The 20,346-nt window shown below is 40.2% G+C and overlaps 3 protein-coding genes, 1 long non-coding RNA gene and 2 pseudogenes across 13 annotated transcripts in view; 3 read left to right on the forward strand and 3 right to left on the reverse strand.

Annotated features, from left to right (window-relative positions):
• Positions 1-12,810, forward strand: part of LOC126612544 (DEAD-box ATP-dependent RNA helicase 24-like) — a 37,399-nt gene extending 24,589 nt beyond the window's left edge. The window contains exon 6 of one of the 2 annotated variants that reach the window (XM_050280990.1): positions 12,660-12,810. In XM_050280990.1, the coding sequence (XP_050136947.1) occupies positions 12,660-12,674 (15 nt within the window). In that variant the 3' untranslated portion in view covers positions 12,675-12,810. The remainder of the gene's footprint in view (positions 1-12,659) is intronic. The other variant, XM_050280989.1, reaches the window with a different exon arrangement.
• LOC126612541 (disease resistance protein RPV1-like) overlaps positions 1-20,346 on the forward strand; it is a 51,446-nt gene that overhangs the window by 3,992 nt on the left and 27,108 nt on the right. For 4 of the 9 annotated variants that reach the window (XM_050280982.1, XM_050280984.1, XM_050280983.1 and 1 more), the window contains exon 5: positions 57-189. The gene's annotated coding sequence lies outside the window, so the exon portion shown is untranslated. Of the gene's footprint in view, positions 1-56; positions 873-20,346 lie in introns of those variants that run through there. The other 5 variants (XM_050280979.1, XM_050280986.1, XM_050280987.1 and 2 more) reach the window with 3 other exon arrangements.
• On the reverse strand, positions 1,203-10,829 carry LOC126612543 (ribonucleases P/MRP protein subunit POP1-like; annotated as a pseudogene).
• On the reverse strand, positions 5,802-6,537 carry LOC126612547 (protein TIFY 10c-like; annotated as a pseudogene).
• The window catches only part of LOC126612540 (disease resistance protein RPV1-like), a 33,773-nt gene continuing 26,855 nt past the window's right edge, over positions 13,429-20,346 (forward strand). The window contains exons 1-5 of the mRNA XM_050280978.1: positions 13,429-14,172; positions 14,401-15,496; positions 15,593-16,003; positions 16,131-17,471; positions 18,075-18,275. Of these exons, the coding sequence (XP_050136935.1) occupies positions 13,682-14,172; positions 14,401-15,496; positions 15,593-16,003; positions 16,131-17,471; positions 18,075-18,275 (3,540 nt within the window). The 5' untranslated portion in view covers positions 13,429-13,681. The remainder of the gene's footprint in view (positions 14,173-14,400; positions 15,497-15,592; positions 16,004-16,130; positions 17,472-18,074; positions 18,276-20,346) is intronic.
• On the reverse strand, positions 17,412-18,574 carry LOC126612548 (uncharacterized). Its single transcript, XR_007619155.1, has 3 exons — positions 18,477-18,574; positions 17,874-18,074; positions 17,412-17,471 (listed from the first exon to the last, which is right to left on the reverse strand). It is a non-coding gene; the product is annotated as an uncharacterized LOC126612548 (long non-coding RNA).

Here is a 20,346-nt window from a genome sequence, read left to right on the forward strand (position 1 = left end):
GATCTCTATGGCGTAAACGATTAGATTGTAATGACAACATCACCATGAAACTGCAGGGAACTTTTGACTGCTGCATATTGAGCATATTTGTTCAGGGGAGCAAGATTCCAGATCGGTTCAATTACAGGAGCATGGGTAACACTGTGTTCTCTATTATTGTTCCTTCACATCTTAATCTCAAGATCGTAGGTTTAAATGCATGTATATTATATGCACAGCAGTCGGATCGGAGCCTTGAGGTTGCACGTGGCCATGATCACCGTTCGCTTGAACTTAGGAATGAGACAAAGGGCCGTAAGTGGAACTTAAGAATGCGGAATGAGGTTGAATGGAACTTAAGAATGCCGTTGGATCATGGGGAACAATGAGTTGGAATGCGGGGAAAGAGTGTGTCTTGCAATCAAAGAGGACTATGGTTTCCTCACAAAGGAGATTGGAGTCCAGTTTGTGTACAAGCGGGAAAATAAGGATAGGGAGGATGTGCCATCAAGTAGTGAAGATACAACGATCCAACGAGAAAGATCTCCTTGGGAGTAGACCCAAAGTTTCCTTGAAACCACAAGACCCCGTGTTCCGGGGGGTGTAGAGACGGGGATTCAATGCATCCATAGCTGCGATAAGAAAGTAATTTCAACTGTCATGTGTGCGGCTGAATACTATTTCTGTAACAGTGACAGGATCGAGAGGCTCTACCGCAGTGGGTCGTAGGCTTTCGGACTTTTAGCCAAAATAACCCAGTTTAATTGATGTTGGTGATGCCCAAATCACTAGATTCAGATGTGTATTGGTTGTTAAGCTTTCGTTTCTATCTATTTTCTGTTTCCTCCTAAAAAATTGTTTTCAAGAATTTAATAAAATTCCATACCAAACAAGTTCTTGCCTAGATAAGAGTATGAACTAGCAAAAATGCCCGTGCTGCGCTGCGTGGTTGTGTGACACGCATTTGGTAAGCTTCGGGGGAGATAAGAGTAATGGTAGAACTTAATGAAACTTCGTTGATTAGATTTTTTTTTTTTTTTTTTTGTTCATAGTAACGGGCATTGTGCAGGTAAGTCATTTTCTTCAGAGAATTGGGGAACAGGTTCATGGTCTTCTTTACACAAATCTATGTTTAGTTTACCACATAGATTAGTGGCAACGATCACACGACCATCGCCAACTACCGCTACTTCGAAATCAAAAAACCGCAAACTAAGGTTAAGTGTTGGTAAAGATGAAAGGTTATATGTATTATGTGACTAATGACTGATGTTGCCGAGACACGAAAAACATGAAGCTTCCTAGAACTATTTGGTTTAGTGAAAAGTAAATTTCGAACATTGTTTCGTGGTGTTACGCATGCCAACCACATACTCTGCGGGTGCTCACAAGGATTCGACATCTTCTTCCTGATGCTCCAGAACAATGGTGGCAAGAGCAAGTCTATAAGCTGAAGATCTCAAATTCCTGACTAGAACATATATTTCCTTTCGTCTTCGCTTAGCTGGCACCAAATCCCATTGTTCCTCTCTGAGACGAGCGAGTACAACTGCCTCGCAAAAAGCTTCTGCTACTGGCTTCTTGCTGCATATAAAATAAAATGCAATTTAGCACATGGAAAATGATGAACGCATAGCAAAATAGAAAGAAAAGATGGTCGTTGTAAAGTGGCAAGAGGCTGTGAACTAACATCCCTCTAACAAAACCAGTGGTGACGAAGCCCATTGGCGAACGATAAGTTTCTCTAAGAACAGGGTCCTCTGGCATTTGGAGTTCCCACTTACCAGAAGATTGCTCTGTGAAGTACGAAGCCACAGCAGATTGAGGCATTTGAAGTCCTCCATCGAAACTCTCTGACCTGCAAGACACACACATGAAGCTTATTTTTCAAAATTATTGGTCTGCAGCATGAATGGTGCTCTGAAATACGTATAAAGTCTTTCAAAAATAGCTGCAAAACTTCAAGTCACTCCCACGATTAAAATTTTCAACGGTTACATTAAATCTCAGAAAATTTTCATCAATGCAAGTTCTGAATAAGAGACGTAATGTAAATAGGTCACATTATCTCCTCTACTAGTATATAAAAGACGAGAAAATTTCAAGCACCACCGTTGTAATACAATCATAAGCTTATAGGATAGCATATAAATCATAAGCTTATAGGATATCAAAGAAAAAATGACTACCTAGTCCACAGTGATATGTCCGTCAGTCGAGGAGCTCCCTCTTCAAGAAAACCTTCCTTGTAAGCATGGAGTAATACTCCAACAAAACATAGTTTATGATTGTACTTAAATCTAGTAAACTGATCTTGGCCCGGACCAAGCTTGATTTCGACCCTCATAAACTTCGTGAAACTTCTCTCCTTATCAGCGACATATGGAAACAGACGTAAATGACAGCCTTGAATTTCACTCAAGAAATTTGTCAGCAAAAAACTCGTCTGTGCGATAAAACCATCAAATGAATTTCCATGACAGCCGGCTAATGTAGTATCAGAATTTCCAGAGTCTGAATTAGATGATGAATAGCTTCTGATGCCATGTTGCTGCCTAAAACTTTCAGCATCTCCAACTGCATTTGATTCTTCGTTTAAAGCAACTTGGATACTATTCCATGGGGATAAAATGGGAACCCTCAAAGGTCTTATGGCTGGAGGATGAAGTTCCTCTTTAAGATTAGAGGCAGCAGCTTCGGTCTCCTTGAGGCATAAATATGCATCGCAATCAGGAAAATCTGAAGGAATATATGGCAACCCCATCTAGAAAATAAAAGGGACTTAGATGCAACATTCGATAACCTGATATTAAATATTATAATTTACACGTAATAAGTTTCAATGCTTACTTCACACGAAATCCAGCGCTTCTCTCTCAACCCCATTGCATGAGCCCCCTTAGAGACAAGAGAAATCCAAAATGCCTTGACCCAGCTTAAGGGGAGTATAACAGACCATCTGTAAGGCAATAAGAGATAGACTTCTAAGGTAACTTTAAAAATATATCATACTCAATTGAACAGATGATAAAGTTTGATGCATTGATGGAATTTTAAGGCGAGTCAGAAAAAAACAGATTGTCACATTCTACTTTCATGAAATCCAGAACTTCGAAGATCACGTTATCAATTATTGCACAAAGAGTCAGCAGGAACATTTATGCCATGACTTTCATGTTTCCGATAAAAAGACATAGAACTCCATAATATATATCTTATGAGAAACAAAATATATTAACAGTTTATAAACAGTACGAACATACAACTCAGGAGAAATGGTGCCCACTGAACCCACATATAAGCATTAATACAAGTACATAAAATATGCAGCAATTAGCTTAATCCACATAACACTAAATGGAAGAATAAACCAGGAAAAAAAGGAGTTTACCCAACATGCAAGCCTCTTCCGTTACTATCTTCAAAAGCATAATCGGGCAAGATCATGAGCCCTGTGACGTGGAGGAAGTATTTAGTTCCCCTGAACTTCAATCATCGAGGCTGAACAAATTCCTATTCTGGTCATGTTTTTCCTTGCAAAGAACAGCCTCTTCCACTGGAGGGCTTACTCCACTGCTAACATCCTACAAATTGTTTGCTCTGATCTTGCCATTACCTGCAGGTTCATCTGAAAATCGTCCAAAGATAACATGCTTTTTGTCTTCAGCTCCTAGTACATCACCTAGTATACTAGCTGAACCTAAATCTTGAGCATCTGCAGTGTTTCCCTTCTCTGTTAATGTGCAAGGATCCTTGACATTAAGGGACAAAATTGCATGAGAAGGAATTTCCTCCTCATTTTTAAGATGAATTGTAGATTGGGAATCCTCATCCGCCTTGGCAGCTGAATGTCTCATCAACTTCCAAGAATTATCTCTAGTCCTATTCAGCCAGACAACAAAATTAGCCATCTTTAACCTCATTACTTGGTTATGTCACTGAAATCCTCTCCGTAACTCACCTGGTAGAAGGGATTAATGTCCTTTGAAGGAGTTGAAATGCTTTTGATCCCACTAATTCTAATTTTGCAAGTTGACCCTCAAGTGAGAAACAATTAATCACGATGTCCCTGCCCTCCATCTAAGATAATAAAGCATTATATGAATAACAGTAAATAATCTACCGAGAACATGTAGTATCATCTAACAGTATGAGTTCTCTATTCTGACATCTACCAAGTCTAGACTAGAGGCAAACTTTGACACCTAAGCACAGCACAAAAACCACTTGAGATAGCATTTGAAAAAAAATGTTGGCTTATCAGAGAATCAAGTACAAAGCATAGAAGTAGACGAGTTTCAGTATTGCCCTAAATCATCATTCACTCAAAGAATTCAATACCAAACCAGGGCTGTTGCATTCTATCTTAAGATCCATAAATCATTATTTCCTTCCTTCTGACGTGAAGTCAGATGAGATTAAGCCTCTATACACTTGCTATTGATGTATGTGTGAACAAAAAGAAGGAATGGGTACCTCTTTTTGGCAAGCTAATTTCAAAGTGTCATAAGCTTCAGTGAGAGCAGAAGCATGTATCCACACCCAAAGCTGGCGATCAGTAGAAGAGTGGTTTGTACTCTCTAGTCCTTTAAATTCATCGCCTTCACAGTCAGCTGCATTATTATCTCTATTTGGTTGGCCAGAAGGCCGCCACATACAGTTCACAGGAGCAATTGGTTTTGAAAGAGGTGCTCCCAAATGATGAAGCTGCAAAAAATGGGTCATCAAGTCAATACCTCAAGTCATCCACATTCACAAAGAAAAGTGCAATAGGATAACTTACCATAGCATTATCATATATGACGCCAGAAATAACAGAACGGGAAACATTTTCAGAACGAGTTGACTGAGGAGACACCATTACCATGCCTAACACTGATAGTAACGAATCCTGGATGCATATGAAGTAGGGTGTAACATCATAATTTAGTAGCAGAAAATAACATATTGCAACACTTTTCCTTTTGAAGAAAAATAAATTAAAAGGTATACAATTTCATAGGAATAAATTCATAAGATAGAAAGTAAATGCCTGCCTCCGGCCCCTCCAATTGGATAGCTACATGATAGCTTGCATCATGAACAAGCACTCCATCCCTGAACCACTTCAAGACAGCTCTGGACCCCCTTCCTCTACATTTTATTGTTTTTTTTTTTTTTTGATAAAATAGATATACAAGCGAATTAGTTATTTATCGAGAAATAGAAGAAATAATAAGCGAAAAGTAAAGAATAACACTGCTAAATTAATATGCGTTTTACCTGCCCTGCAAACCCAAGGGAAGGTAGTAACCCCAAAGCTCTGTCATTGTGAACCGCTTCGCATGCCAAACATGTGTTCTAAGCCTCTTTGTACCATCCCCTGATGTGCAGAAACCCTTTTCAAGGTTCATTTTAAGCTCAGCTCTCCTACGAATGCGATGAGGAACATTCTTGTCATCTTTCTCTGGAGGCAATGTCAAAGCATTACTCTGATCAAGTTTTCTCTATTTTCTAAATCTTTTTTTGGCGGCTTGATTGTCGTAAGCAGTGGTTCTTCTTCTCTTGCTTCTCCGAGACCGGAAATCATTGTTCAATCTGTTAGATACAATTGAATGGAGTGTCTCAAGCTCTGAACCCCGTGATTCTGCAAACTTTTGGACATTGATTTTTCGAGGCGGAGCTGATGAAACCTGTTGCCGTCTGAAACCATCGGTAGCCATTAGACAAAATTAAACCCCTCAGATGAAGAACGATATTATACCAGTCTGCCACACAAAATTATAATCGCCTCTTCACTCTTCGGACATCATTGGTCTCTATTCGCAGTACTACTCTATTACTCTGAAATGTCCAAAAACAATTTGTAAGATTCTTCAAAGCTTAGCAATCGCAACTGGTTCCATTTCCAATTACTTTTTATGGCGCATTTACGTAATGTAATCAAAATAGAGGAATTGAATTGAGGAGGAGTTAGAATCGGATTCTATTGAAGCTGTTGGAATCGGAGTAAAAATGAAATGAAATTCATATAATTACTAAAATGTCCTTATTCTGTTGAAGGCTTTCTGTACTGGGGCGCCTTAATTTCCTGAGAATTATTTTCAGCAACAACATTCGACTGATTCTCAGAACCCAATTTCTTCACAAATCCAGCAAAAATCTTGGAGCTTCCAGTTGTAGCCAAACCCATGTTTTCCTTCGCCTTCTCATCATGCAGATCATTGAAAACCAGCACCTGCCCACCATAGAAACTGGTCATCTGGGCAGCACCCAAAGCCGCTTCTGGGTTTTTGGTAAACTGCGAAAGCAAATCGATGCTGGGTTTTGACGACGGAGTCTAAGCCGTCTGATCAACTGGGTTCGAAGCAGCAGCCTCCATGGTCGTTAGCAAGTTCTTGGTTATGGGAGGGACGACTTGGAGGGTTCTCTTCTCCTTAAAGAACTGGCTCAAGAGGTTGCATGTCTGTGCGAAATTCAACTTCTCAGCTCCCATATCGGATATCTTTGTGATGAAAATTGTCGATGAAACCAATTGAGAGAGAAAATGACACGTCCCGAACCCGATGTCCTAGGGACAAAGGGATGGTCACGTGCTGGCCGACGCCCGACGAAAGCCATTTATTGAGTGCAAATGCTGACAACAAGGGATAGATAAGACTTATAAATATAAGAGAATAAAGAATATGTATTTAAGGAACGTGTTCAGAGCACACATCTAATCTAGAACATTAAAAGAATTAATATAAAAATTGAATGAACACAGAAATGGGTCCTACACCGAGAGGACTCGAAGATACCGATGCGGAAGTGCCTGGATGTCGGGATTGTATGCCTCGATCCTAAATCCTGAAGGGGGCGCAAAACAAACATGAGTGGACCAAGTTGATATATATATAATAAAACAGTTATCAATATACTAACCCCCAGGTTTATGAAAACAAATATATAATGATGAACATAGGTTTTCCGAAACCTAGCATGATGTGCAGTATCTCAAATCATAACTCATATATAATAATCACTAGTGAATTGTCCGATAACCTGCAGACCCCATGCCGGCTCCCCGTCTCTGAGCAGACAGTCAGAGGAAAATACACTTCAGGCCCCATGTCGGCTCCCTGTCCCTGTGCTAAATAGCCAGAGGAAACACACTCCAGGCCCTATGCCAACACCAAACCGTCGCCCGGGACGGACCGGAATCTATCCCTACGTCCCGTAGCGGAAAGGACCACTAGGTAAGTACAAAACCATTGAACATACATATATTGAAAAACAACTTCATAGTATAAAGTCATCTATCATCTATACTATAAAGAGGTGTTCGAAACATGTTCTAAATATCATATCGTCATCCATCAGATATTCTATAAGAACACGGGTTATAGGAAAAATAATAATAATTCAAGGTAGCCTCAGTAAGCATGTTATCTCAAAACGTTTCATAAAACGTAATCATTAAATCATGCATTTCATGTATGCATTTCTACTATTAAAACATGCTTTTGAAGGGGTCCACTCACAGTACTTAGCCGCCGAAGAGCCACGCAAACTAACGTCACCAATAATTGCCCCTAAGCACATAAAGGGTCCAATTAATAAAACTATATAATAGCAATTGGATTTGGGAAAACGGACGTTGGAAACGGATTCAGAACGTCGAATTACCCTAAGAAGGGTCTGAATTAAATAAAATAGGGAATTTGGAATTGGATGGGTTTAGGGTTTTAATGGGTTTTAGGATTTCTAAGGTTTTGGGTTAAAATGGTTTAGGGTTAGGAAAGGGGTTTGGGTTTAAGCCCAAACACATACATATACTATAAACACACACACACACACACACACACTACACAAGGCCCTAAGGCCTCCTAACAGAAATCAGGGCTTTAAGCCCTTGGTTGAAAACCGGCCCAAGGCCAACCAAAACTAGGGCCCGAGCCCTTTGGGTTTTAAAAACATATAACTAAAAATAAAAACTGAATGGGTTAGGGAACTGGGCTTAAGACATCACGGGCCTAAGGCCCGAGGGGGGGGGGAAGGGAGAGGCCGGATGGCCTGGTTTTGCCGAGAGAGGGAAGGCCGGAAATTCGGCCGGAAAACCACCTAACTTTAAACGGCCATAACTTTATCACTACTCAACGAAATTAAGCGAGACAAAAACAAAAGTTGTAGCCCTTGAAGAGACGAAGAGAATGGTACCTCACACGACGTCTAATTCGCCGTGGTTTGGCCGGAAAATTCCTCGAAATCCGTCGGACTCGCCGGAAACTGGGTAAGATTCAAATGAGTATAACTTCTTCAATACTCAATGAAATTGAGTGAAACAAAAAGGAAAGTTGTAGTACTCGACGAGACGAAGAGATTGATACCTTACACGCCGGCCAACTCGCCGTGGTTTGGCCGGAAATGGCCTCTAAAGGGGCGGTGCTCGCCGGAGCTTACTCCGTGTCGTCGAACTCGCAGGGCAGGGTCCGGGGTTCGTTGCGAGCCTCTCTTCGATGGTGACTCGGTCCTAGTGAGTCCAGGGGAAGAGAGAGATGCGAGAGGTTGAGGGAGAGAGGTACGGGATAGCTGAGAGGGAGAGAGCTAAGGGAGAGTTACGGGGGAGATAGACGAAGAAGAAGGAAGAGAGAGATGGGAGGCTGGGGACCGAAATCAGGGGTGGGTCCCCTTGGCTCACCAATTAAGACTAACAATATTTAAAAAAAATGGGGTGGGGTGTTTCAGAAAATTTGATGTAATCTCGGTGATGGTATGCTGAATGGTGGGGATGAGTGTTAGATACCAATTCCTGCCCTAGTTCAACCTTGACTGGGGCTAGAATTACAAAGAATGGCGAGAGGAAGGGGATGGAGTATTTCTTTTTGTAAATTGATTTTTAATAATTGTTTTCATGTCTGACCGTTACAACAAGAAAGAGAGAGCTTAATAGCACTAGCAACTTCTCCAATGTAAGACTGCCACATGGCACACACAGAGCCTAACTCTTAAACAAACACCACAAAAGAAAGACAAATTACATAACAACCCCAAAACACTACATTTCGACCCCAAACTTTGATACTTGTGATCAAGGCAATCACAGTACATAACAATGAGGGGAATATAAATGGGGAAGTCAAGTAAGGCTGCCTGTGTAGGAATACAATAATCTGAAGCACAGGGAGCGATGGGCTTGTTGGGTTGAATAGCAAGCAACCCCCAAATCGAAATCGTTCGACATGGCAATGCATGTGGAGGCAGAGAGGGATCTAGGCACTGTGATTGATAGCGAGTCCTTTGTATGCTCTTATGACGATTTGCCGAATCCTATGGAGGAGGACATGGAGGATTTTGAGGTGGTGGAGCGAGAGGAGGTGGCGGAGCAGCAGAGAGCCACTGGAGAGGATGGCGGAGTGTTGAAGGTGCAGGGCATTTTGGGAAGGAAAATTTGATTCCGAATGGAGCCTTCTCCCCGGAATCCAAATACTACCTTCTTCTAGGTAATCCAATTCCGACAATATCAGGAATTGAATTCCTGATTTTATGTAGGGCCCGCCGAACTGTTCATTCCGCTTAAGTTGGTAAACATCGGTGTAATCTGTAATCGGAATTCAATTCCGTTTCTCGACTCTCATTACCCTTACGTAAACGCGCCCTCAGTCTAAAGTAAAAGGGAGGACGGCTACTGTACAATTTTTTGTTGATTTTGCTTTATTTACAACAAAGCCATGGGATTTGGGGCTGGGTTGGAAGGTAGTTATTAAAAGTTAGGAGGGTAATTTTGTCTCTTGAGGTCAATTCCTCTCCCTCGATTTTGCTTTATTTACAACAAAACCATGAGATTTGGGGCTGAGTTGGAACGTAGTTATTAAAAGTTAGGGGGTATTTGTCACATCTCGGCCCGGGCCCCGACCACAACCTGTGTTCGACTCCACCGTAGCACGATATTGTCCACTTTGGGCCCCGACCACGCCCTCACGGTTTTGTTTCTAAGAAAACACACGAGAACTTCCCAGTAGGTCACCCATCATGGGATTACTCTCGCGTGCTACTCGCTTAGCTTCGTAGTTCTTACGGAACCCAAAACCAGTGAGCTCCCAAAATGCCTCGTGCTAGGTAGAGATGAAAATATACATATATGGCTTACAGGATCCACTCCCCTGAACTTGTATAATATCGTTCTTCATCGGACATCAAAATTATAATCACCTCTTCACTCTTCGGACATCATTGGTCTTTAATCCCAGTACTAGTACTGTGAAATGTCCAAAAACAATTTTTGAGATTCTTCAAAGCTTAGCAATCGCAACTGTGGTTCCAATTCCAAATAAATATAAAGTTCGAAACAATAGAAAACATCAGATACGAAATTCACAGTCTAACTAACATGATAACAACTTCAACTTAACTTTCGAAAACCAATATGTAATGACACAAAGCTAAATGAGCAACTACTGCGGTATCCAATAAATATATAAAGATTGAAACAAAGAAAACATTAAGATAAGAAATTCTGAATGCAATGTGACCAACAAAATCAATTACTTGGCACTGGCACTGCCACTGTAGGAATTTAACAAAAGAAACTCCTCACATCAACCACCAGTTGCATTGCGTGTATCAAAACTCACCAGATATGCTCACAAATTCATACTAACAATTATTTTAAAAACAAAATCAAAATAAGAACAAGGATGCAGTGCAGTGCAGATTCACTCGAAAACTAAGTGAGATTGCGGGATTATCGGAACTGAATGGCTTTGGATTTGCGTTTCAGCTTCTGGTTATCTAGTGGTAGACGTCACAAAATTAGTAAAATTAACTAATTTGAATGAAAATAAAGAATAAAACTTTACCATGGGAATCTGCAAGCAGAGATAGAGAGAGAGTACCTGAGGACCGAGAGAAGAAGAATATGTGAGAGGGAGAGGAGAGAGATTTTGCAGCTGAAGAGTGGAGAAAGAAAGGAGGGAAAAGGGGTACCGAGCAAGTGGCAGCCTACTTGATACCTGGAGCAATTTAATTGATTACCGTTGGATCAATCTCAACGGCTGAAACTAAACACTTTCTGTATCCAAGAAAAACAAGGCATCGGACTGAAAACTCCACTCAGGACTCGGACTGATTCATCAGCGCGCTCACTCTCACTCTGTTGTTTTAAGTGATGGATCATATAAACTAAGGAAGCCAGATCGTCGTTGTTTTCAGAGAAACACATCTTCTCGGCCCTCTCAACTCCGAAACACACACGAGGGAGGCCAAATGGGCCTCAGCCTTCTTCCTCGCAATCTCACAACAAACCCATACCTCTACCAAACGGCCCTCGCAACCTCTACCACTTTCGCTGATTCAATCCACGGCTTCGTCGAGGTAAAGACTTCATCTTTTTCAATGTTAGAGTTAATGGGTTTTACCCCTTTACCTGATCAAGTATGTAATCGCCATTGTAAACTTGCATGCTAGTTCTTCTCTGATCAAGGCCAGGAAGTCGACCGATGCTAAATTGGATTATTCTCACATCACGGTAAAACAATTTTTGAAATTACTGCCTGAAGTTTACTGCATTTTCGTCACTAATCTAAACCCAGATATGAGATATCGAATAAGTAGCAAATTGATTTTGGGATTTTAGGTTGAGCTTCGGACAGTTGATGGGTTCTTGAAGGATAGCACTCAAGAGTTACTACTTCATTCCCGTTTATGACAAGGTATTATTTCTTATTCTTTTTCGGTGTCAGATTTCGCTGGATCTTTGCATTTCACGTGCTCTCATGCTTCAGTGATGATGTTGTGTTGTCTGTTAAATTATCGGAGGAGATGGCGAAGAGCTAGACCTGTAAACGGGTCGGATTTATTGAATTTGGGTCGGGTTGAATCCGATGTTAATTTAATGGGTCATTTAAACCCAACCCGTTAAATTGACGGATCATCCGAACCCAACTCGTTAACATTTTATCCAAATCAATTACAATCCCGTTTTATATAGTAGAATTCGACTTTCTATCAATTATATGCATCTCCTAATCTTAACATGGATGGGAAAATTGTATATGTAAAACACAACTTCGGCAGACCCGACAATGATGAGCCCTGCGAGGCTTGTATTTAGAACACTTTTCACAGCCCCCATGTCAGAGATCAAGAATCAAAAGTTTCAAAATTAGCTACAGAGAGAAGAAATCAGCATTTTTAATGTGCGGCTAGACGCACTGCCATAAAGTACTTGATGACTTGAACTCTTCAAAAATTCAATGAAAGTGGGTTGCAGGGGGAAGAGAGAGAGAGAGCTTTGCTTTTAATAGTGCAGTACTGCAGTATTCCGTCGACTTGAAGAAGACGCCAGAGTGGAAGAAGACGTCGGAGAGAGTGGTAATTTCTGAGGAAGAAGGTGAGGGGGAAGTTCTCAGAGATGACGTGCACACTACTGCAATAGTGCAATGCGAGAGAGTGAGGGTTTCATTATTACTATTGAAATTACACAAAAGCCCTCAATAACGAGGGTTAACGGGTGGTTAATGGGTTTCGCAGGTTCATCCAAAATAACCCGTTATTTAACGGGTGCTTAATGGGTTGACCCCGTTAACTACCCGACCCGATAAACACTCATCCACATACTCATTTTAACGGGTCAGATCGGGTTGGGTTAACGGGTCGGATTTAAAATGCCAGTGCTACGAAGAGCCATACACTTGGTATTGCTTACTCGACTGAAACTCTCTGGTTGGGACTGTTAATTGTACAGTTGAACTACACCACTCTCACATCATGAATGACAGGTTTTGTTTTTGTTATAGATCAAGTCCTGATTTGCCTGTATTATTGTTGATCTTGGTAAGTTTACTTATTTAGCTTTAGTTGGGTTCCTAATTATGCATGCTTGTACTTTTTGTTCCATACTTTGAATTTGGCTTCAACCGCAAGATCATTCAATTTGGTCATTTTTTTTTTTTAATTTGGAACTAGTCCCCTAGACCAACCAACCTTCTTTATAATTTGACTCCTTCACGTAAAGCCACATGCCCCCAAAAATACCCTAAACCCGAAAGTCAAGTTAACTTTTGACCAAAAAAACCAAAAATTGTTAAATTAACAGTTTGATTAATGGAGGTATGAAATTGCTAAAAAATACAAGTTTGTGTATGAGATTAAAATGCTCTAAAGATGTTGTATGAGGTTACAATTACACTCACACTTGAGGATGTAAAATGTTATTTACTTAATTTTAATTGTAAATTTGGAAGTTTTCAAGGGCAATTTATGGTATTTACATTTAGAATGCTTCACAATATAAAGTCTCCCACTTTATAGATATAGACAATTTAATTGTAAATTTTGAAGTTTTCATGGATAATTTATGGTATTTTGAATGTTTCATCCTATATAAAATTTATGGTATTTTGAATGTTTCATCTTATATATATATATATAAAGGTTTATGTACACCTCGTGTAACTTTTTTTTGTCCTAGTTTCATCAAAGAACTGCTAGTGGGGGATTCTCCACAAAAATTGATAGTCAAAGTCCTCTCAAATTCTATATTATCCTCAACATCCCATTCACTTACGAGGAAACTTCGTCGTCAATAAGTGTGGAGTGCCTGGTGGCTAATGGGAACCTTCCTCTTCATATATCATATTATGTCTTGTCCCTCTCAGAAACTGCATATAATTGTCCTTGGCCTTGCATATGCTTGCCCTGCTTTCATTCATTGCGAGAACCAAGAAGCAGAGGGTTTCTCTAGATGGATGCTTTCCGAGATTCCTCTTCCTCCTCTTACCGGTGTTCCTATCATGCCTTCTTGAGTTTCAGAGGCCAGGACACGCGCAGGGGCTTTACTGATCACCTCTATAGAGCCTTGGAGCTAGCAGGAATCCACACGTTTAGAGACGATGATGAAATCAAGAGAGGGGAGAATATTGAGTCGGAGTTAGACAAGGCGATACAGGAGTCACAAGTATCGATAATTGTCTTCTCCAAGGACTACGCTTCCTCAAGGTGGTGTTTGAACGAACTTCTGAAGATCGTGGAACGTAGAAATACTGATCATAGACATGTGGTTCTGCCAGTTTTCTATGATGTGGATCCATCCGATGTGAGGAAGCAGAGTGGTACTTTTGCTAAAGCATTTGCCAGACATGAGGAGCAATTCAGTACCGAGATGGACAAGGTGGAGCAGTGGAGAAGAGCTCTTGGAGATGTTGCATCTTTGGGAGGCATGGTTTTAGGAGATCGGTAATTTCTATTCTCATTATCTTCTCACGCTAATTGAAAGTGTCTTTTAAATTAAGTAAAATTGTAGATGGTGGTGAAGCTTGAAATTGTTCGATTTTGGTTTATGTGTTCAGTGTTCCTATCTATACTGCAATTTGTACGAGGAGCAATCATTTCCGTACATGACATATTATGTAAAAGAAAATAACTTATTTCTACTTCGTATATTTTGTTTCAAATGAATTACAGGTATGAGGGGCAGTTCATCCAAGATGTTGTTGAAGAGATTAGTAATAAACTGGATCCCGCAGCTTTAGACGTTGCTCCCTTTGCAGTTGGAATAGATAATCGTGTGCAAGACCTAAATATGTGGTTACAAGATGGATCAAATGATGTTGGTGTAGCTGTCATCTGTGGTATGGGTGGAATTGGCAAGAGCACCATTGTGAAAGCTGCTTATAACCAAAACTTTGATAGATTTCAAGGTAGCAGCTTTCTTGCAGATATACGAGAATCTTCAGAACAACCTAATGGTTTTGCTCGCTTGCAAAGAAAACTTCTTTTAGATATCCAAAAGGGGAACGCAAAGAAAGTATACAATGTGGCTGAAGGAATAAGCAGGATCAAACGAGCCGTAGGCTATAAAAGAGTTCTTATTGTTCTCGATGATGTGAACAGCCGGGATCAACTCAATGCAATTCTTGGAATGCGAGAATGGCTTCATCCAGGAAGTAAAATTATCATAACAACTCGACATGAACATTTGTTAAATGCTCATGAAGTTTGTGAAAAGTTTATGGTTCGAGAACTGGATGAAGATGAATCACTTGAGCTTTTCAGTTGGCATGCCTTCGGACAATCCCATCCGGTAGAAGGTTACATGGAGCTTTCAAGACATGTGGTGCAGCATTGTGGAGGGCTTCCATTAGCTATTCAAGTTCTGGGATCTTCTTTATCGGGAAAAAGTGTAGAAGTATGGCAAAGTGCATTGCAGAAGTTAGACGTGATCCCTAATGACAAAATTCAAAAAGTTCTGAGGATAAGTTTTGATTCTTTACACGAAGATCATGACCAAAATTTATTCCTTCATATAGCCAGCTTCTTCACAGGAAAGACGATGGATTATATAATTACAATACTGGACAACTTAGAGTTTTGCACAAGGGTTGGGATTGAAAATCTAGTTGATAGATGTCTAGTGACAATTCAAGGGTCGAAGTTGGTCATGCATCAATTGTTGAGAAACATGGCAATGGCAATTATTCGCAAAGAATCACCTCATGACCCTGGAAAACGTAGTAGAGTGTTGCAGAACGATGCCTCTAATATTTTGAGAAAATTAAGTGTAAGAAATGTGTTTTTCATGCGTATGTATTTTTAGTTATGATTTGCATGTGCAGTACTGGTTATATACTTACCCAATGCTCTGATTTTTTTGCAGGGCACAGAAAATATTAAGGGCCTCATGCTCAACCTTGCTAGCAAAAGAACATTTGTTGGAAGTGATAACAAACGATGCCATGCTGAAGATTATGATGGAAACTGTTCAAGACGACATCGGCTTGGTTTCTTCTCTTGGAAGCCAGTTAGTTTTTCCTCCACAAACTCAGCTTCTGCATCAAATGAGATAGATTTCAAATCTGAGGCTTTTAGAAGGATGCACAATCTTGAAATTCTCATGCTCAACAACGTCAACGTCAGGGGAAGCTACGAAGAATTTTCAAAAAAATTAGTATGTTTATCTTGGCGAGGATTCCACTTAAAATCAATACCCGAAAATTTTTGTTTGGAAAACCTGGTTGTTCTAGACATGCGAAATAGTAGCCTACAACATGTTTGGAATGAGACCAGGGTATGTAACTCTCTCTCTCTCTCTCTCTCTCTCTCTCACACACACACACACACACACACACACAAAAATTAATAGGGGCCATTATATCTTCTTAGAAGCTAATTAATTTGTATTATTATTGAAACAGGTTATTCCGAGGCTGAAGATTCTTAATTTCAGTCATTCGCATGGCCTTAGGACAGTCCCCGATTTCTCAGGACTCTATAACCTTGAGAGGTTGATTCTTAAACATTGCATAAATTTGGTTGAGGTTCATGAGTCCATCGGAAACCTAGAAAAACTTGCTGTTTTGAATCTAGAAGGCTGCAAAAATCTCATGAAGCTTCCAGTATTGAGATCTATTCAGGATCTTATTCTTTCTGGTTGCTCAAAGCTTGAAATGAAGAAACTCAATCTGGTATCAGCTAAATCATGGTATTCAGTCTGGTCGTGGGTGTCGCCAAGAAAACATACTGAATTAAGCAGTTTCTCATTGGCAAGTTTACCACGTTCTTTGATAAGTTTAAGTCTGGATTGCTGCAATATATCAGAGATTCCAAGTGCCCTAACTATGCTGTCCTCGTTAGAGTACTTGAAGCTGGATGATAATCCGATTACAAGCCTACCAGAAAGCATGAACAATCTTGTTAAGCTCCAGAGTCTTAAAGTATCTGGTTGCAGAAACCTCACAATGCTTCCAGAGCTCCCACGTTCTTTGACAAGTTTAACACTGGCTTGCTGCAATATATCAGAGATTCCAAGTGCCCTAACTATGCTGTCCTTATTAGAGTACTTGGATCTTGATGGTAATCCGATTACAAGCCTACCAGAAAGCATGAACAATGTTGTTAAGCTCCAGACTCTTAAAGTATCTGGTTGCAGAAACCTCACAATACTTCCAGAGCTCCCACGTTCTTTGACATGTTTAACACTGGCTTGCTGCAATATATCAGAGATTCCTAGTGCCCTAACTATGCTGTCCTCATTAGAGTACTTGGATCTTGATGGTAATCCGATTACAAGCCTACCAGAAAGCATGAACAATGTTGTTAAGCTCCAAACTCTTAAAGTATCTGGTTGCAGAAACCTCACAATACTTCCAGAGCTCCCACGTTCTTTGACAGGTTTAACACTGGCTTGCTGTAATATATCAGAGATTCCAAGTGCCCTAACTATGCAGTCCTCATTAGAGTACTTGGATCTTGATGGTAATCCGATTACAAGCCTACCAGAAAGCATGAACAATGTTGTTAAGCTCCAGACTCTTAAAGTATCTGGTTGCAGAAACCTCACAATACTTCCAGAGCTCCCACGTTCTTTGACAGGTTTAACACTGGCTTGCTGCAATATATCAGAGATTCCAAGTGCCCTAACTATGCAGTCCTCATTAGAGTACTTGGATCTTGATGGTAATCCGATTAGAAGCCTACCAGAAAGCATGAACAATCTTGTTAAGCTCCAGACTCTTAAAGTATCTGGTTGCAGAAACCTCACAATACTTCCAGAGCTCCCACGTTCTTTGACATGTTTAACACTGGCTTGCTGCAATATATCAGAGATTCCAAGTGCCCTAACTATGCAGCCCTCATTAGAGTACTTGGATCTTGATTGTAATCCGATTACAAGCCTACCAGAAAGCATGAACAATCTTGTTAAGCTCCAGACTCTTAAAGTATCTGGTTGCAGAAACCTCACAATACTTCCAGAGCTCCCACGTTCTTTGACATGTTTAACACTGGCTTGCTGCAATATATCAGAGATTCCAAGTGCCCTAACTATGCTGTCCTCGTTGGAGTACTTGGATCTTGATGGTAATCCGATTACAAGCCTACCAGAAAGCATGAACAATGTTGTTAAGCTCCAGACTCTTAAAGTATCTGGTTGCAGAAACCTCACAATACTTCCAGAGCTCCCACGTTCTTTGACATGTTTAACACTGGCTTGCTGCAATATATCAGAGATTCCAAGTGCCCTAACTATGCTGTCCTCGTTGGAGTACTTGGATCTTGATGGTAATCCGATTACAAGCCTACCAGAAAGCATGAACAATCTTGTTAAACTCCAGACTCTTAAAGTATCTGGTTGCAGAAACCTCACAATACTTCCAGAGCTCCCATGTTCTTTGACAAGTTTAACACTAGCTTGCTGCAATATATCAGAGATTCCAAGTGCCCTAACTATGCTGTCCTCGTTGGAGAAGTTGGATCTGAGTTGCAATCCGATTACAAGCCTACCAGAAAGCATGAACAATCTTGTTAAGCTCCAAACTCTTAAAGTATCTGGTTGCAGAAACCTCACAATACTTCCAGAGCTCCCACATTCTTTGACAAGTTTAACACTGGCTTGCTGCAATATATCAGAGATTCCAAGTGCCCTAACTATGCTGTCCTCGTTGGAGAAGTTGGATCTGAGTTACAATCCGATTACAAGCCTACCAGAAAGCATGAACAATCTTGTTAAGCTCCAGACTCTTAAAGTATCTGGTTGCAGAAACCTCACAATACTTCCAGAGCTCCCACGTTCTTTGACAAGTTTAACACTGGCTTGCTGCAATATATCAGAGATTCCAAGTGCCCTAACTATGCTGTCCTCATTAGAGTACTTGGATCTTGATGGTAATCTGATTACAAGCCTACCAGAAAGCATGAACAATCTTGTTAAGCTCCAGACTCTTAAAGTATCTGGTTGCAAAAACCTCACAATGCTTCCGGAGCTCCCACGTAGTTGAAACAATTGTGTGATCGTGGTTGCACATCATTGAAAAGAATAACAAATTAACCGAAGTTGGGCATGTCACCGGGCTTAGATTACCGGTTTTCTTGCATAGTAATGGACCCAAGGCTATGGTATTGTGGGAAACTTGTTGATTTTAGAAGCTTGTTGGATACACTAGCATTGGACTTATATCTCTCAGATCTATTCGATTTGGAACCCAAAGGTGGCATTGAGGTCCAAGGGAACTATTGTGAGAGTTTGGGCGTCAAGGTTCTCTCTCTCTCTCTCTCTCTCTCTCTCTCTCATGTACAAATGCTTATAATATGGTGAATAAGATCTCTATGGCGTAAACGATTAGATTGTAATGACAACACCACCATGAAACTGCAGGGAACTTTTCACTGCTGCATATTGAGCATATTTGTTCATGGGAGCAAGATTCCAGATCGGTTCAATTACAGGAGCATGGGTAACACTGTGTTCTCTATTATTGTTCCTTCACATCTAAGGGGGGGTGTATTCAATTAGGATTTTGAGAGAGTCTCTGGGAATTAATGATTCCAGGTGTATTCAATTGGGAATTTAAAAGACTTTATAAAAGTCTTGGTGTATTCAATTGAGATTCTTAAAGACTTCTTACAATTCCCTATAAATTCAGGTGTATTCAATCATAACTTTTTGAAAGTCTCTAAAAGTTTAGGTATATTGAAAAAGGAATTGGATTTGAACGGATTTGTGATTTGGTGGATTTTGGAGGATTTCAAGGTGATATGTATAAATACCAAAGAGCTTGGCAAATCTCACCTCAACCCTAGAAACTTTGAGACATGTTGAGCGTGCTGCTCTCTCCTCCAGAGAGCGTCTTCTCCTCCCCAGAAACATGGGCTCCAAGGTAAAAAATTTCTCACCTTGTACATGCTATCTTTTTTTCTCCCCTTCAAGCTTCATGATTTTCTTGTTTTGATAGTGTTGTTCTAGGGTTAGGGTTTTTCTGGTTACTTTGGAGTTAAGGTTTTTCTTGTTAGGGTTAGGGTTTTTCTGACCATCAAACTTTGTGAAATTTTTATATATATTGTGAAGATACAAGTATTGATTTTACCGTTTGGATCCAAAAGTTGTTGAGTTTCTGCTTTGATTACTTTGGAATACAGTATAGATTGGGTTAGGGTTTGGAATTCTCAAGTTTGTATAGGTTGTTTTCCTTTTCCATCCTGTAATCAGTGGAGCACTGATCCTTTTCTTTTCAACTGCAACACTCTTGCAACCTCATTCTTTTTCTTTTCATCTTAATAAAAAATTTATTTCATGCCTCAAAGTTTTTTTTTTTTAGTCGAAACATGGTAGGGTGAAGTTGTTTCCTTGATTTTTCAACCTTTGTATCTAGTCTATTCCTGATCAGCCTGTACTAGGGCTCGTACTTCTTGGCATTCTTTACGGTATCATAAATCAAATCAAAACCAATGGATTTCCCCCTCCAAAATGGGTGCGGAACTTGAATATGAAGATGGAATTTGGGTCCCTCACCTCTGAAAACGTTGTCTATACAAATAATTTGTCACTCCAAAAGTTGTTGAGTTTCTACTTTCTCTATTCTTTTAAAATGTTTTTTGCTCACTTATACGAATTAGCTGTGAATAAAGAATCCATGT

Source organism: Malus sylvestris, chromosome 17 (assembly GCF_916048215.2).
Source record: "Malus sylvestris chromosome 17, drMalSylv7.2, whole genome shotgun sequence".
NCBI lineage: Eukaryota > Viridiplantae > Streptophyta > Magnoliopsida > Rosales > Rosaceae > Malus > Malus sylvestris.